The following is a 17613-nucleotide window of genomic DNA, read 5'->3' on the forward strand; positions in this document are numbered from 1 at the left end:
GCTAATCATATTTGAAATGAGACATGTCATGTTTTCTGAGTAATGATGCCTGTTATAAATATGTTACTTTTTATGTCTGTAAACTTGAGGATAGTGAATAGGAACCAATTTTAGGTTTCCCCGTGTGATTCCTTTGATGGGTTAGTGTTATTAACATCTTAAGTATTTTTTTCATTGGAAAAAAAGTTTGAGTTATTTTCACTCAACCATCTGGTTTGTGGATGTGGGAAATAACTTTAAAAGGGATCAAATGATTTGCCCAAGGCTCCCAGATGAAGAGTGATTGATGGGACCAGAATCTAGATCTCTGCCTTTAGAAATGTTTCGTCTTCCTCTATTACACTAAGGGCCTGCTAGTAATAAAAGAAACTATGGTTTATCCAGCACTGTGTAATGTTCTGGCTGACGCTAAGCGCTTTACATGGTCTGCCTCATTTATTTCTCAAAACATCTATTACCTTGGGTGCTATTATAATCCTCATTATGGAAATAAGCAGGCTTGGAAAGGGTCCCCAGATCAGAAAATTAGTAAGTAGACCCCAAAATGAAAATGCAGCTATGCGTTTTCCTTCTGTCTTTGCTTTCAGACCTGTTTGGAAGTCCTATTTTATAAAACAGTTGTCAAAGGCGTTTTGAGGATGTGATGATGGCATTAAAGTGAAAATGTTGCCTTAGGCTTTCTTTACTCTTTCACTTTCTAGTTTGAGATGACTGGAGTTTGCATAAGTACTGTCCCCATTTATTCATTCCTAAAATATTTGGATGACTGCTGTGTGTAACCAGTTGTAGGCACTGAGATAAATAGAACAGAAAAATTCCCATTATCCTAGGATTTACCTTTTAGAAATTATATGGCATATTAATGATAAATGATATGGCGGAAAAATAAAGCAGGGTAAGTGGATTAGGAAGGCATCACTGAAACGATATTTGAAAAGTCCTGATGGATGTAAGGGAGCAAGCCAAGCTAAAGGTATGGGCCCAGCTCGTAATAGCTGGTCAGTAAAAGCTTGCTGAATGAATGTACACGTGCACGAGTCAATCCAGTGGTGAACACAGGAATAAGCTGCAGTGTTCCTGTTTAGGTCTCTGACCTCACTTCCTCGGAAGTAAACCAACATTTATTGTGTAGTAGGCAGTGGATCTCCACCATGACCCTGTTTTGCATATTTGGGGCTCCCGGGCTGGGGTACATTTCTGTCAACTCCCTCCAGACCTACTGTCCTTTGGCCAGGACGCGGTGTTTCCCTGCTTCCGACTGGCAGGGAAAGTGTGAGAGCCGGGGCAAAATCCCTCCCGCCCAAATGCCTGCTCGATGTGGAAAGGCGCTCCGAGCCCAGGTGGCTGCGCTGGACGAATGGCACCATGGCCGGGCCCCCGCGGCCGGCTTTCACCCGCCAGCTGTCGGCTTTCCACTCTCCTGCGGCGAGGGCGCCTTCCCCCGCGGTCCGGAACTTTGCGACTGGAGCACGGTTCCGGGCGGGGCCTGTTGGCGAGCGGAAGCGGAAGTGTGCCAGGGAGGCGTAGTACTGGTAGCTGCGGTGGCGGAGCTAGCCATGGAGCACGTGACGGAGGGCTCCTGGGAGTCGCTCCCGGTGCCGCTGCACCCGCGGGTGCTGGGTGTCCTGCGGGAGCTGGGTTTCCCGTACATGACGCCGGTGCAGGTACCCGGGGCCGGGGAGGTGGGCCCTCGGTGCGCAGGGGGCAGCTGGGGAAGGGGAGGTTCAGGGCGGGCCCGGCAGCCGCTTAATTGGATGCGGCCGGTAGGTGTTAGGACTCGCATCCTGGAGTTTTTACTCCTCCGGCTGGGACTTTTGCCACGTCTTTCTGCTGCGCCGACTCGGGTGATGCCAAGCTGGTTAATGATCGCCAGGCAGAGGCGGCAGGCGGCGGCTCACCTGTGCCAGGGTCTTCACCGCCCCCCACCCCGCCCTTAGGTGCTGGGACCCAAGTGCCTGGTTCGTATTCTCCCCCTACCCCCTCTAGCTGTGAGACCTTGGGCAAATGGCTTAACCTCTCTGTGTTTCATTTCCTTTCTCTGTGAAATGACGAAAATAGTATTACCAGAGGGTTGTTGTGGAGATTAGCTAAGACAATTTGGGGCACATCATGGGCGCTCAATAAATGTTACCTGCTGTCATTGTTATTATTACTTGGGCTAAGTGAAGTGTCCTGGTCCAGTTTATTCATTTATTCAAGAAATTTCTTGAGGACAAACTACGTATTGGGTAATTTTTTCTAGGCTCCAGGGATTTTGCAGTGTTGGTCCCCACTCATGGGCCTTGTTTTCTAATGCCCGAGAGAAAGGGGTAAAGGAATAAGGTAATTTCAGCTGGTGATAAGTGTTGTGGAGGAGACAGTGACAAGAAGGTACAGAATAGGAGATAAGATAGGGGAGGCCTCTCGGAGGAGGTGTCATTAAGCTGCTACCTGAATGAGAAGGACCTGGCTGTGGGGTGATTGGGGGCATGATATTCCAGCAAAGAGAAATGCCCGTGCAAATGCCCTGGGGCTGGAAATGAGCTTGGAGGAACAGAAGGAAGGCCTCTGTGGCTGGAGCAGCATGAGTAGTGTAAGAGGTGAGCAAACCGGGTGCCGGATCTTGCAGGATCTTCCTTGTAGGAGCTTGTATTTTATTCTAAATGCAGCGGGAAGCTGTCTTCCATGGGAAACTGTGCAGAAAGGGAAGGGATGTGACTGCGGCGTAGAGAATAGACTTTAGAGGAATAAGAGGAGAAGTGAGCAGGTCCATTTGGAGGCCACTGTCAAGTTAGAGGTGATGGTGGCGTGGAGTAGAGAGGACGCAGTGGATATTGAAAAGTCAATGTTGGGATAGCTTTAGGGCTCCTGAGGGGCCAGATGTGGGGTTCATGAAGAAGGAATCTACAGGGACCCTGAGGTTTTTGACTTAGCAGCTGGGTGGATGGTGGTATCATTTATTGAGATGAGGAAGGCTGGGAAGGATAACAGGCTTCAGAGGGAAAATCAAGAGGGTTCTGTTTTGAAATGTTAAGTTGAGATGTCCATAGGCTCCTCAGGAAAGGTGTGGAGGAAGCAGGCAGTGCTCTGTGCCATGCCTCGGGACTGTAGACAAGACCCAGTGTCTGCCATTGGAGTCGATGGTCTAGGTGCTGTCCACTATGGTAGTCACTCACTTGTGGCTGTTGAACACTTGAAACATGGTGAGTCCTTATTGAGATGTGCTCTAAGTGTAAAATGTACAGGGGATTTTGAGGACTTAGTGTGAAAAACAAATCAAAAATCTCATTCTTTTTTTTTTAAATAAATTTATTTTATTTTCGGCTGTGTTGAGTCTTTGCTGTGCGTGGGCTTTCTCTAGTTGCGGCGAGCGGGGGCTACTTTTCGTTGCGGTGCGCGGGCTTCTCATTGCGGTGGCTTCTCTTGTTGCAGAGCACAGGCTCTAGGCGCGTGGGCTTCTGTAGTTGTGGCACGTGGGCTTCAGTAGTTGTGTCATGCGGGCTCTAGAGTGCAAGCTCAGTAGTTGTGGCGCACGGGCTTAGTTGCTCCGCGGCATGTGGGATCTTCCTGGAGCAGGGCTCAAACCCATGTCCCCTGCATTGGCAGGCGGGTTCTTAACCATTGTGCCACCAGGGAAGCCCCCCCACCCTGTTTGACAACCCCAAATGTCTTCAGACATTGCCAAATGTTCCCTGCGGGCACAGAAATCACCCAGGCTGAGACTTACTTGTGTTGAAGCAGTTAGAAAAGTGCTACACGTGCCGCAATGGGTGAGCTCAGGCTCTGGGGACCAGGAGTGGAGTGTGGTCCTGGAGGGGGCGGCCTTGAAGCCAAGACCTGAGTCTGCTTCAGGTTCAGCTGCTTGTTGCTGCAACCAAAGGGCCAGGCCTCTTGTAACCCTGTGGGTTTTCTGCGGTGTTTATAATTAGAGGGCCTATTTAAATCGTTGTTTTGTGATACTAGAGCTGGAAGGAACACAGTGTCTTCAAACCCTTCTTGGTCCAGAGAGGAAGAGTAGGCGAGGCAGGGCTAGAACTCAGGACCCCCAAATCCCAGCTTGGCTCACTTCCCCTCCATGCCATCTGTGTAGACACCGCTGCTGTATTACCTGTGAGCTGACCCCACTGGGGCCCCTGTGGGTGACTGTAATCGGAGTCCAATTTGTTGTGGGGTCCAGTGTGACCAAGGCCAGCCTTGTGTTCCTTGGGCTTTGGGCCTCATCGGTGGAGTCACGGCATCCCCTAACCAGTGCTCTGCCATCTCTCTCTTCAGTCTGCAACCATCCCTCTGTTCATGAAAAACAAAGATGTTGCTGCAGAAGCGGTGAGTACCTTGTGTAAATGCAGCTTGTCTTCCTGTTTTCCTTCCAAAATGAACTGTGAGGAAAAGCAGACGGAAACTTTCTGCCCTTTGCAGGTCACAGGTAGTGGCAAAACACTCGCTTTCATCATCCCCATCCTGGAGATTCTCCTGAGAAGGGAAGAGAAGTTAAAAAAGAGTCAGGTGAGGAGAGCTAAACGGTTTATTTTCACTTAGTCATGGGAGAGTTCACAGTTGAGGAAGAAGCTGGTCAAAAGCTTGAAAGAATATAGAAGGAGAAAGTACAGTCTGTCCTCATTACCTGCAGGCTCTGTGTTTATGAATGTGCCTACTGCCTAGCGTTTGTTTGTAGCTCCCCAGAGCAGCACTCAGTGTGCTGTCGTGCTCGTGCCTGCACCTGTATGGGGCAGCGACAAATGGGAGTCGCCTGATGGCACTTTCCCAGCCGAGTCTCATCAGGGCGATACTGCCTTCTCGTTCCAGCTCTCAGGATGTAAGCACGTGTCCTTTTCCCGGTCAACTTACTGCTGTGATTTTTTTTTTTTTTTTGGTGATTTCACTGTTTAAAATGACCCCCAAACATAGTGCCGAAGCGCTATCGAATGCTCCTGAGTGCAGAGAGGCTGTGATGTGCCTTATGGAGAAAATACATGTTGCATAAGCTCCTTTTGATAGTGCTGTTGGCTATGAGTTCAATGTTAATGAATCAACAGTATATATTAAATGAGGTGTCTTTATTTAATAATTTAATTGAAGTATAGTTGACTTACAAAATAAGGTATCTATAAACAGAAATATGTGTAAAAGAAGCTTATGTATTGATAGGTCGACACAAATGTGGCCAGAGGCTTGCAGGAACCTAACCCCGTTTCCCCAGGGGCAATGGTCCAGTGTTCACTAACAGCGTATGTGGCCACTTTGTAGAACAGAACGAGGACTGACTATAATTCAAACTACAGTTGACCTTTGAACAGCATGGGTTTGAACGGTGCAGGTCCACTTAAATGCGGGTTTCTTTCAGTAGTGAATAACTATAGGTCTACACCAGCCGAGGTTGGTTTAATCCCTAGATGCGGAATTGGGACATGGAGGAACCAAACCGGTTGTATGGAGAGCCAGCTATAAATAATTTATGGATTTTCGACTACGCAGAAGTTTCACATCCCCAACCCCCACATCATTCAAGGGTCAACTCTCGATGTGTACTGTGACCGGGCATGACCGGGCACTGCTGAAAAAGCCCAGGAAGTGCTGTTTCTCTGGCAACCTTCGTCCATTAGGTGGAGGGTGCAGTCTCGTGTGAGTTCAGCTCTGCAAGCCCTGGGCGCTGCTAATCACGTGCCTTCCCCCGCGTGGGCAGGTTGGCGCCATAATCATCACACCCACGCGAGAGCTGGCTGTTCAGATAGATGAGGTCCTGTCGCATTTCACGAAGCCCTTCCCACAGTTCAGGTAAATGGGAGGCAGGGTCCCTGTCAGCCATGGGCTGTGATTTTTGCCTGACCTGCTCAAAGACACTTTTCTTGTTTTAGCCAGATTCTCTGGATCGGAGGCAGGAATCCTGGAGAGGATGTTGCGAGGTTTAAGGAACACGGGTAAGTTGCCTTGCTCGCTCTTGGCATTGAACCCAAGAGGAATCGACACATGATCTAGGCTTAACCGGAAACCCTCCGCTTCAGAAGCCCCCTCCCCACAAAAAGTTCTTTCTTCAGGCCAACCTCCCATTTTGCTCACGGGCTCATGATCTCGTCCCTCCCGTGGTGGTCCCTGACCTCGCCCCGAGCCCCAGACACACAGATGATCCACCTGTCTGCTTGGCATCTCCCCAGGCATCTCACAGCTGTTGCAAACGCGTCTACAACAGGAGCTTGGAATTTTCATCCCCAGGCTTGCACCTCGTCTGGAGCTTCCTGTTCATCTGCTTCCTGTTCATCCTGTTGCTTCTCCTGAAGTGAGGGGCCCAGCCTCAGCTTGTCCCGGCCCCTCCACTCCCCCTGACAGCCAGCTGGCACCATGTCCTCTGCGTTTTCTCTCCAGAGCGCGTCTCTAACCGTCAACCTTCCCATCGCCACCTCTCCTGCTCATTTCCCCCCTGGACTCCTGCAGTGGCTTCTCTGTCTCTCTCTCTCCTGTGTGTGTCTACCATTGCCCCCAATAGTCCACTCTCCGCGTAGCAACCAGAATGCCAGTCGGGTCATGTCACTCACTGAAAGCTCTTCAGTAGCTCCTCCTGGCCCTTGGGGTAGATCCTAGTGTCTGTCTAGGGCCTGTGAGCCACCACTCTCCACTGCTGCCCGCTTCACAGCCGGCCCTGCTGCCACAGTGGGCTGGCGTTCTCCCAGGTGCTGCACGTGCCAGGCTCTTCCGTGTCTCCTGGAGGCTCGGGAAAGTCGGGGTGGTGTCTGTCCGGCAGCATTTTACCTTCAGAGCCTAGTGAGGCGCTGAGCACACGGCTGGTGTTTAATAAACATTCGGAATGCGAGTTTGAATACGCGATGACCATCACTCCTTGGCATTTTATTGTCCCATGATGAATAAGGTTTGTAATGAGCAGCAATAGAATTTGTGCCCAGTTTGTCAGTGAATCTCAATAAAGAAAACTATTTTTCTTGAGCACTTGCTGTGTCCAGCTACAACGGGAGATACTTTGCAGCAGGGGTCACAGACTCGAGTTGCTACAGGGCTCAGAGGATAATATAAACATGTGAAGGGGGTGGGCGGGGAGTGGGAGGGACTGGCTAGTTCACGCCTGAGTACTCACCTCCCGCTGATCGCTGCCCACAGAACTCTGGGCTCAGTTCTCCAGGTTTTGAATGTTTTAAAAAGAATATGGAATTCCAGATTTCTGTGTGTTATCTCCAGGTTGTTTTAACTGTTGGCATGTAATTCACATTTAAAAAAAACAACAGAACTTTCCTGCAGGCCACCCAGTCTGTGGGGGCCACGTTTGGCTTTCAGTCTGCGTTTGTGGTCTTTACATAAAATTATCTCTAGTTCTGTTCACATTCTCATTTTATAGATGAGTGACCTGGGACCTAAAGTGGTTGAGTAAAGTCAGGGAGTCAGCAAACCCTTTCTGTAAAGGAGTAGATGGTAATTATTGTAGCTTTGTCGATCACACAGTCTGTGTCATAACAGCTCACCTCTGCTGTTATCGTGTGAAAGCCGCCAGAGGCAACCCATGAATGAAGGAGGATGTGTAATTACATGCCAATAAAATGTTGCGAAAACAGCTGAGTCCAGATGTGACCTAAGAGCCAGTTTGCTGAGCCCTGCCCTTGATCTCAGCCTGGAACCCAGACCTGTGCCCTCACGGCGCAGCCTTCTCTTCCCACTGTGGTGGTCTCCCTTCTCTTCGCTGGCATTTTAGATGACTTTTGCTGGGGGGAATACAAAACTTGGTGTTTGGAATCACAGAGGTCCCCGAGATCCAGCGAGTGCGGTAAATGTTAACTTTGTTTTCATAGTGGGAACATCATTGTGGCAACCCCAGGCCGCCTGGAGGACATGTTCCGAAGGAAGGCAGAGGGCCTGGATCTGGCCAGCTGCGTGAGGTCCCTGGAGGTCCTGGTGTTGGATGAAGCGGACAGGCTTCTGGATATGGGGTTCGAGGCGAGGTACTGGAGTTTGGACTTCGTGGGCTTCGGGTGACACAGGATGAAAGGGAGCTCAAGATGGAATTCCTTTATTACTCCATGACTGTCTCTATTAGCCACATGTGAATTTCTTTTTTTAAATAAATTTATTTATTTGTTTATTTTTTTTTTGGGTGCGTTGGGTCTTCATTGCTGCGTGCTGGCTTTCTCTAGTTGTGGTGAGCGGGGGCTACTGTTCATAGGGTACACGGGCTTCTCATTGCGGAGGCTTCTCTCGTTGCGGAGCACGGGCTCTAGGCGCGTGGGCTTCAGTAGCTGTGGCATGCAGGCTCAGTAGTTGTGGCTCCCGGGCTCTAGAGTGCAGGCTCAGTAGTTGTGGCACACGGGCTTAGTTGTTCCACGGCACGTGGGATCTTCCCGGACCAGGGCTTGAACCCGTGTCCCCTGCACTGGCAGACAGATTCTGTTTATTGATTGATTGATTGATTGCTGCCTTCGGTCTTTGGTGCTGCGTGCGGGCTTTCTCTAGTTGCGGCGAGCAGGGGCTACTCTGTTGCGGTGCGCGGACTTCTCATTTCGGTGGCTTCTCGTGTTGCGGAGCATGGGCTCTAGGCACATGGGCTTCAGTAGTTGTGGCACGCAGGCTCAGTAGTTGTGGCTCACAGGCTCTAGAGTGCAGGCTCAGTAGTTGTGGCGCATGGGCTTAGTTGCCCCACGGCATGTGGGATCTTCCCAGACCAGGGCTTGAACCCGTATCCCCTGCATTGGCAGGCGGATTCTTAACCACTGCGCCACCAGGGAAGTCCCCACATGTGAATTTCAAATCATTAGGTTGATTAATCCTTCAGATTCTACCACACAATTTAAATTCCATTTCTTATGTCTTTGATGTTCTTAAGATGTGTTTTCCTTCATGGCTTCTTTAAAAGTTTCTGTGAGTTTTAAAAAAGTAAGTAGCTTTATTGGGATATAATTCATATGTTACACAGTTCACCCATGTAAAGTGTACAGTTTCATGGTTTTTAGTCTCAAAAAATTTTGTCTTAATTTCACTCTTTTAATTGCCCCCCATTGTAAAAGTAAAATTATATGCTTACATTGAAGAAACCTTGGGAAAATGAGAGTATAAAGAAGAAATGAAGGTCGCCCATAATCTCACCTCCCAGTAGTAGCTACTATAAATATTGTGATGGTTTTCAGTCTTTTAAAATAACCTGTTTAGTATCATAAAACACCATTTTTTGATTATGCTGATAAGTGAGGGGTTAAGATGAGCCCTCTCTTTTTAGCATAAACACCATCTTGGAGTTTTTGCCGAAGCAGAGGAGAACGGGCCTCTTCTCGGCCACTCAGACACAAGAAGTGGAGAACCTGGTGAGAGCAGGCCTCCGGAACCCTGTGCGCATCTCGGTGAAGGAGAAGGGCGCGGCGGCCAGCAGCACGCAGAAGACCCCCTCCCGCCTGGAGAACTACTACATGGTGAGCGCTGGGTGGTCTCACTGACTCCTGCAGGCCATCGAGGAGGATGTAGGGGTCTAAGGTACAGCGTGGGAACTGGGGTTAACAGTGTCGTGTGCTTGAAATTTGCTAACAGAGTAGTTCTTCAAATACAAAAGGGAGCTATGTGAGGTGATCGGTGTGTTAATTCACTTGATTACGATAATCATTTCACAGTGTACGCACATGTCATCACTTCGTACACCTTCAATGTATACATGTATAGATTTTTAACGTGTAAATATGCTTAAATATGTACAATTTTTATTTGCCAATTATACCTCAGTAAAGCTGGAAAAACTAAAACAAGTATTAAAAGCCAAAGCAATTTACTGAAAAAAGTTACTAATTTTTTTTGACTTGAACTGCTTTCAGTAAGCTTAGTTATGGTTTTTTTGGGGCCGTGCCGCACAGCACGCGGGATCTTAGTCCCCCGACCAGGGATCGAACCCGCCCCCTGCAAGTGGAAGCACGGAGTCCTAACCATTGGACTACCAGGGAAGTCCTGTTTTTCCTTCTAAATGATCAGCTATAATAATTGTTTTAACAACTTATTAGATTTTCCAAGTTTTATCAATATGGTATACGGTGTTCCCACTGATATATGTTAACTCTTAGCAATTAAAACAAATAAACAAGCAAATGGGACTTCCCTGGCTGTCCAGTGGTTAAGACTCTGTGCTTCCACTGCGGGGGCACGGCTTTGATCCCTGGTTGGGGAACTAACATTCTGCATGCTGTGCGGCACGGGCAAAAAAAAAAAAAATAAGCAAGCCAAAAATAAGTGCTCTAGAGACTGGCTTTCAGTTTTCTAGGAAACTAAATCTATAAAATGACACCCTGTGACACATTTTTTTTTTTTTTTTTTTTTTTTGCGGTATGCGGGCCTCTCACTGTTGTGGCCTCTCCCGTTGCGGAGCACAGGCTCCGGACGCACAGCCCCAGCGGCCATGGCTCACGGGCCCAGCCGCTTCACGGCATGTGGGATCTTCCTGGACCGGGGCACGAACCCGTGTTCCCTGCATCAGCAGGCGGACTCTCAACCACTGCGCCACCAGGGAAGCCCCTGGGCACTCTTAAGTAATACGGACCCTTGGGTCCAATTCCACAGCTATGAATCGTAATCTGTATGCTGTGTCCAAGGATCTGCATTTTAAAGACCTCCCCGGGGGTGGTGTTATGGCCAGCATGGCGCTGTCTGCATGTTGGGGTTTGGGAGGTACTTACTGCACTGGGTGACTCCCTGTCCTCAGTTAATGACTTTGTGACTTACGTGTGTCAGCAGCCCAGGCTGATGTTTATTCTCATCTCGGTAGACTGAGTAACATTCTGACGAAAGTCTGTCCCTTTTCGTGGAGGAAATTAGATTCCTTAAAATTTAAGGTCGAAACTGAAAATAGCTATGGGGTTATTATTTTCAGCAAATTTGTTTTTATTTTATTGGTTTTCCTTTTTATTTTGTAGGTATGTAAGGCAGATGAGAAATTTAATCAGCTGGTACATTTTCTTCGAAATCATAAGCAGGAAAAACACCTGGTCTTCTTCAGGTAATACTTCGGGGGTTCAGCCACACCCAGAACGTGCACATGTGTGTAGCCTTCAGGTTTGGAATTCCCTTCAGGTTGTTTGTCTGTTAGGAATGTGTTTGGCTGCAAATGACTTCTGCAGCTCAAGCTGGAGAGGTTTATTTTTCTCCTGTAAAAAGAAGTCCAGAGGTAGGCAGTTCCTGACATTGGTTTCTGTCTCGGCAACGTCAACACCAGTGTTTCTTTAACTGTCTTGGCCTTTCCTTCCTGTAGGTCACCTCCTAGTTTTAAGATGACCACTGTGACACCTGCTGCCACGTTTGCATTGAAAGCAGATAAAAGAGGAAAGGCAGGGAGAGGGGGAAGGGCAGTGCTTGCTATATCCAACCCTTTTAATCAGAAAAGCAAAAGACTTTCTCAGACAGCCCCCTCCCAAGCTGACTTCTGCTTTCGTTGTATGGGCCAAAGGTGGGTCACCCAGCAGCCCCTCACTTTAGGAGATGGGAAAAAAACAAGTGGGTAGCTGTCCCAGCCTCTGTAGTAGAGGGAGGTGAAGGAGGAAGTGGTTGGGAGGGTGTTTGATCCACCAGCCTAGTGTCTGCCACACTGGGGTGTGTCCTGTTGTCAGAGCGCAAGATAGGAACAGTTGTGTGCATCCTTTGGGCTGTTTTTTTCCGCCTCCAGATATACCTGTGGTGTTGTCTTTTTGGCAATACCAAAATAATTTTATGTTTCTTTTCCATCCATCATGTCACCAATAAAATGCATTAGCTGTACTGTCCCACAGTTAGAAATACAACCTGGTACACACACACACCACACACACACACACACACACACACGAAACTGAAACAAAGATTTCATAAAACTGCATTTGACTAGGTGGGATGCATTCTGATGCTTTCTGTTCTGTTCTGCTCTAATTTTTTAAAAATGCTGGTTGGTCCAGACTCACTAAATTGATTTCAGAACCCACCAGATTGCCTTCAGGATCTGTGGGTTGTGACCCTAGTGTGCAAAACTGCTTTATTATGTACTGATGTGACTCTTGGTGGAAACTGGGGAATCTGGCAGCAGTCAGTTAGCCACAGGTGTTTAAGACAGGAGATTTAGACAGGAGTTAGCCCGAATTGGAATCCTGCAGCCTGGTGTAGTGGGAGAACATGGGAGACGGAATCACACCTTCCTTCTGGTTCTCCTCTGCCACTCACTTGTACTGCCTCTCTGGACGCTTCAGGTCCCTCATCTACAAAAGGATGTGACATCCCTTTGGAATCCCTCAAATAAAAAAGGTGAACTTTATTAGAAGGGGGCTGTGTAGGGAGCTCACAGACTCAAAGAGAAAGTTGGGTGCACCGCCTCTAGGGAAGACAGGATCTGGGGGACCCAGATGGCCATCTCTTTAGGGCACAGCCTCATTGGGATGACCCTGCTCCAGTCCACTTTTGTCCTCGACTCCAAGTCCAATATCCAGGATAGAGGACCTGATAGGTATGACTTCTGCTGAGCCCTTGGGAACTGCACTGAATGGGGAAGAAGCAGTTCCCTGAAAGAAAAGCAGGAGTAAAGCTATATTTAAGACGTCATCGTTCTTGTTGAGAAGGACTCCTTCCGTTTAATTAGTTCCTCCGGGAGCCAGGGAGATCCCCTTGCTAGAACAGCTTTAGACAGGAGGAACACGTTGTTTGGGTTTTAACTCCTGCTGAAGGGGTTTTGTCAGAAGATTGGCCTTCCCCTGGCCGAGAGCTTAGTTGTGGATGATAAGCACAGCCATTCTCCTCTGCAGTCTCCTGGGACGACTGGGTGGTCCCCACTGCATCTAGTGCTTGCGGCCTCCCTCCCCCCATCGCAGGAGGACCAAGGCGGCCTACGACTCTAAGCCCTCTGTCCCCTCTCGCAGCACTTGCGCCTGCGTGGAATACTATGGAAAGGCTCTGGAGGCCCTGGTGAAGGGCGTGAAGGTAATGTGCATTCACGGAAAGATGAAATATAAGCGCAATAAGATCTTCACGGAGTTCCGCAAATTGCAAAGGTGGGTTGGCTTCCTTGGAGATGGCGGATCTCCAGCCACTCTGCTCTTTTGCAGGTCGCTCTGCCTCGAAACCCTCACATGTGTTTCCCTGCCTGGAACTCTCTTCCTCCTCAGCCTGGTTATCACATCTTCTCTGTATAAATATCCAGAGCCCCTGCCCTCTATCCTGACCCCATTACACTTTGCTACACTGACTTCCTTACTTATCTGTCAACTTCCCTGCTAGGTTGTAAGCTCCATAAGAACGGGAACCTGTGTGTTGTGTTCGCTCCCCCAGTGGGGCTTTGGTAGCTGTTTGTTGAATGACGGAACAGACAGGAGCAACCCTTAAAGGCTGTAGATTGTCAGCTGGTGGCTAGGCTGTAGGGAACTTGTGGCTCTAGTGATCATAACTTGATTCTGTTTGTGCATAGAAATAATACTTCTCTGTGTTTCTTAATCATTGAGCCTTCTGGCTATGTTAAAAGCAATCTTTTAGGCAAAGTGATAGAATTGATGGATACATGACAGTCTGGGAGGGAAAATTTCATTTGTTTTTTTTAAACGGCTGCAAAGGATTAGACCAAATACTGTGGGTTTTTTTTTTTCTTTTCCCTCAATGGAAATATGCTAATTTAAAAAATCTTTTCAGTGTTTCCTCCCCACCTCTTTACAGATTTCACTCTCAACTTGTAAAGTCCTAGAGGTTCTTAGGAGGAAGAAAAATCAAAATGTTATTCCTGTATATTTGCTTCTGTGAGAGATTCTGCAACCTATGTTATTACTGTCATCCCTCAGTAAAGACTGCTTGATGGTGAGGGAAATAGTGGCCTCCTTACTCAGTGTGGTGTTTTCTCATTTTCTAGTGGGATTTTAGTGTGCACTGATGTGATGGCCCGAGGAATAGATATTCCTGAAGTAAACTGGGTTTTGCAGTACGACCCTCCCAGCAATGCCAGGTACAGCATGAGAGAATGTTACCCACTCTGTCTAGGAATCTAGGCTAATGAAATAGGAATCCTGAGGAAGAAAACATAATGATGGTTGTCAAAACATTATGAAATAACAAAAATAGGGGAACTGGTGAGTTATCATTGATAGGTCAATAGTGACACTATATTATCACTGAAATTTCAGTCATTTTCAAATACTTTTTTTTTTTTTTTTTTTGCGGTACGCGGGCCTCTCACTGTTGTGGCCTCTCCCGTTGTGGAGCACAGGCTCCGGACACGCAGGCTCAGCGGCCATGGCTCACGGGCCCAGCCGCTCTGTGGCATGTGGGATCTTCCCGGACCGGGGCACGAACCCGCGTCCCCTGCATCGGCAGGCAGACTCTCAACCACTGCACCACCAGGGAAGCCCCCTCAAATACTTTTTAATAGATCTTTTTAATTTACTTATTTTTAAATATTTTGGCTGCGCCACACAGCATGTGGGATCTTACTTCCTTGACCAGGGATGGAACCCATGCCCCCTGCATTGGAAGTGCAGAGTATTAACCATTGGGCCATCAAGGAAGTCCCTTAAAGTTCTTGCAGAAATGCACATGATAGAGTGTTTAAAGGAGAACAATATATACACCATATATGAAGATGTCAGTTATTATCTGAAAGCAAGCATATATTCCTGATAAATGCCTCCAAACATAGGAAAGCACCTGTAAATACAAACTCCTAAGCAATAGTTGTTACTTCCTGTGGGGGGGGGTTCCTCATAGGTCACTTTTATTTTCTTTTTTACGCTTTTCATTGTTTTTCAGTTTTTCTACTGAGACTGCTTCCTCCTACCTATACCGTCAGATAGGCATAAATTTAAAAGTTTTATAGTTCATAGTAAATGTCTAACAGAACCCTCTCTGGTTTGCACGTGTACTTTAATAGCCAGCTCTTCTGTAGCACTAATAAGCGGCGGGTTGGGATGGAGCTCCTCGGGTCATTTTAGGTGCATCAGCCGTGCGGCTGTAGGCCTGTGCTCTGCTCGGCCACCGTCACGTGGTGACCACGTTCCCGCTCCTTGTTGTTCACAGTGCCTTCGTGCATCGCTGTGGCCGCACAGCCCGCATCGGCCACGGCGGCAGCGCACTTGTGTTTCTCCTTCCCATGGAAGAGTCGTACGTCAGTTTCCTTGCAATTAACCAGAAAGTAAGCTGTCTTCCTTTTTCCTATGGAATGTCCAGTGCTGGGGTAGTTGAAAAAGTTCTTTTCCAGCAAGTGGGGTCCAGAACTTAGATTAGGGGTTGCAGCACACAGGGGCCAGGCTGGTGATGTCCGTGCGGGAACCTGGCTGGCTTTATGGCTGTATGGCCACTGCTCGGCCCCAGCTAAGTATCACTAGTTGGGAACATAGACCTATGTTACCATACTTTCCAAGCAGAAATCAGGATTGTTAGGTAAAATCTCATTTTAAACCTTGCTTTAAAATTTTTTAAATACTTTCTGGACCAAGTAAAATACTTTGCTTGGATTTGGGCTTCCAGGCCTCTGCTTTAAGATTAAAATGGATGGTTCTGCCTTTGGTTTTATTGGCACTGGCTCTTATGGGGTAGCCTTGGTTGGGGATGAGGTGATTCCAGCCAGAAGTGACGCTGTGGTCCCTATGCAGTGCCCCCTGCAGGAGATGAAAGTCCAGAAGAACACAGTAGACCTCCTTCCAAAGCTCAAGTCCATGGCCCTGGCCGACAGAGCTGTGTTTGAAAAGGGCATGAAGGCTTTTGTGTCGTTCGTCCAGGCTTATGCAAAGCATGAGTGTAATCTCATCTTCAGATTAAAGGGTAAGTTGGACTTCTTCACATAATTTTATCTCCGTCTGAAACATCTGGTGGTTTTAGAAGTACTACAAGTATGAAACTGCTTTGTTTTATAAAAACGTCAGGCCTTATTACTCAGCCATAAAGAGAAACGAAATTGAGCTATTTGTAATGAGGTGGATAGACCTAGAGTCTGTCATACAGAGTGAAGTCAGAAAGAGAGACAAATACCGTATGCTAACACATATATATGGAATTTAAGAAAAAAAAATGTCATGAAGAACCTAGGGATAAGATGGGAATAAAGACAGACCTACTAGAGAATGGACTCGAGGATATGGGGAGGGGGAAGGGTAAGCTGTGACAAAGCGAGAGAGAGGCATGGACATTTATACACTACCAAACGTAAGGTAGATAGCTAGTGGGAAGCAGCTGCATAGCACAGGGAGATCAGCTCGGTGCTTTGTGACCACCTGGAGGGGTGGGATAGGGAGGGTGGGAGGGAGGGAGGGAGACGCAAGAAGGAAGAGATATGGGAACATAGGTATATATATATATATAACATTCATTTTGTTGTAAAGCAGAAACTTAACACTCCATTGTAAAGCAATTATACTCCAATAAAGATGTTAAACAAAAAAAAGTCAGGCCTATGCCAGGTTTAATGTATTCTAAACATTTAAAAGAAAGTCTTCCTGGGAATTCCCTGGTGATCTGGTGGTTAGGACTCCGAGCTTCCACTGCAGGGAGCATGGGTTCGATCCCTGGTCGGGGAACTAAGATCCCGTGTGCTGTGCAGCACAGCCAAAAAAATAAATAAAAATAAAATAAAAGACAGTCTTCCTTGGGTTTGAGTAGACAGAATACACTGGCTGCTGAGTATTCCTTTTTAGTAAAAATGTAATTATTTTAATTCTAATTAAAATGAGCCCATTAGGTCATTTAGGTAGACAAAATTATATTGCTATGAATGTTCTCTGGGTTGATGCCTATAATCCTATTTTGGGTGTGCTAACTGCAGTGTTTTGGTTTAATCAGATCTCGATTTTGCAAGTCTTGCTCGAGGTTTTGGCCTGCTGAGGATGCCCAAGATGCCAGAGCTGAGAGGAAAGCAGTTTCCAGATTTCGTGCCTGTGGACGTCAGTACAGACACCATTCCATTTAAAGATAAAATCAGAGAAAAGCAGAGGCAGAAGCTATTGGAGCAACAAAGAAAAGAGAAAACAGAAAATGAAGGGAGAAGAAAATTCATAAAAAATAAAGCTTGGTCAAAGCAGAAGGCCAAAAAGGAAAAGAAGAAAAAACGGAGTGAAAAAAGGAAAAGGGAAGAGGTAAAGTTTGCATTTTTATTATTTAAATACTCAACTTAGAATTCTGAACAAGTTTCACTGAAGTGTAGTATATAGTTATCTTCTAATAGGAATTGCATAGGACTCTCAGATTTCTATACTTCCTTGGTGGCTTGGGTGGGGAATGCGCTGTTTGTGGAAGCTGATCTAAGCTAGTTACTGATTAAAAATTGCTGGTTTCACTTAGAACACTGTTGCTGAGAAATTCAGTAGCTTGTTGATCTCTTCTGTACTCAGGGTTCTGATATCGAAGATGAGGACATGGAAGAACTTCTTAATGACACAAGGCTCTTGAAAAAGTTTAAAAAAGGCAAAATTACTGAAGAAGAACTCGAGAAGGGGCTGTTGACAAGTGGCACAGGATCAGTCAAGACAGCAGATTTGGGGATCTCAGATTTGGAAGATGACTGCTGATTCCTGCCGCTCAGGCGAAGTGCACGAGAGCAACGGGAATGCCACAAGCTGCCCTGCGCTCGCAGATAGCTTGCGCTCGCGTGTACTGAACAGCAGAACTTCAGCAGACGTCCGGGAAGAACCACCTCTCCCAAAGCTGCTGTTGTAGACGGCCATGTGAGGGGTTTCACGCTCA

At 47.3% G+C, this 17613-nt stretch overlaps 1 protein-coding gene across 3 annotated transcripts; it reads left to right on the forward strand.

The window, feature by feature from the left end:
* The first annotated feature begins 1516 nt into the window (after positions 1-1516).
* On the forward strand, positions 1517-17457 carry DDX55 (DEAD-box helicase 55). Of its 3 annotated transcripts, XM_079942623.1 has the most exons (14): positions 1517-1664; positions 4252-4302; positions 4396-4482; positions 5660-5751; positions 5832-5894; positions 7767-7916; positions 9185-9374; positions 10857-10939; positions 12819-12950; positions 13796-13888; positions 14956-15070; positions 15531-15699; positions 16714-17006; positions 17262-17457. In XM_079942623.1, exons 1-14 carry the CDS (start codon positions 1557-1559, stop codon positions 17436-17438), a joined length of 1803 nt encoding a protein of 600 aa, XP_079798749.1. In that variant the 5' UTR covers positions 1517-1556; the 3' UTR covers positions 17439-17457. The 3 variants fall into 3 exon arrangements, with proteins under 3 accessions (XP_079798749.1, XP_079798750.1, XP_079798751.1); XM_079942624.1 differs by lacking the exon at positions 13796-13888; XM_079942625.1 differs by lacking the exon at positions 7767-7916.
* The last annotated feature ends 156 nt before the right edge of the window (positions 17458-17613 follow it).

The sequence above is a fragment of the Stenella coeruleoalba genome (genome assembly GCF_951394435.1).
Source record: "Stenella coeruleoalba genome assembly, chromosome: 14".
Lineage (NCBI taxonomy): Eukaryota > Metazoa > Chordata > Mammalia > Artiodactyla > Delphinidae > Stenella > Stenella coeruleoalba.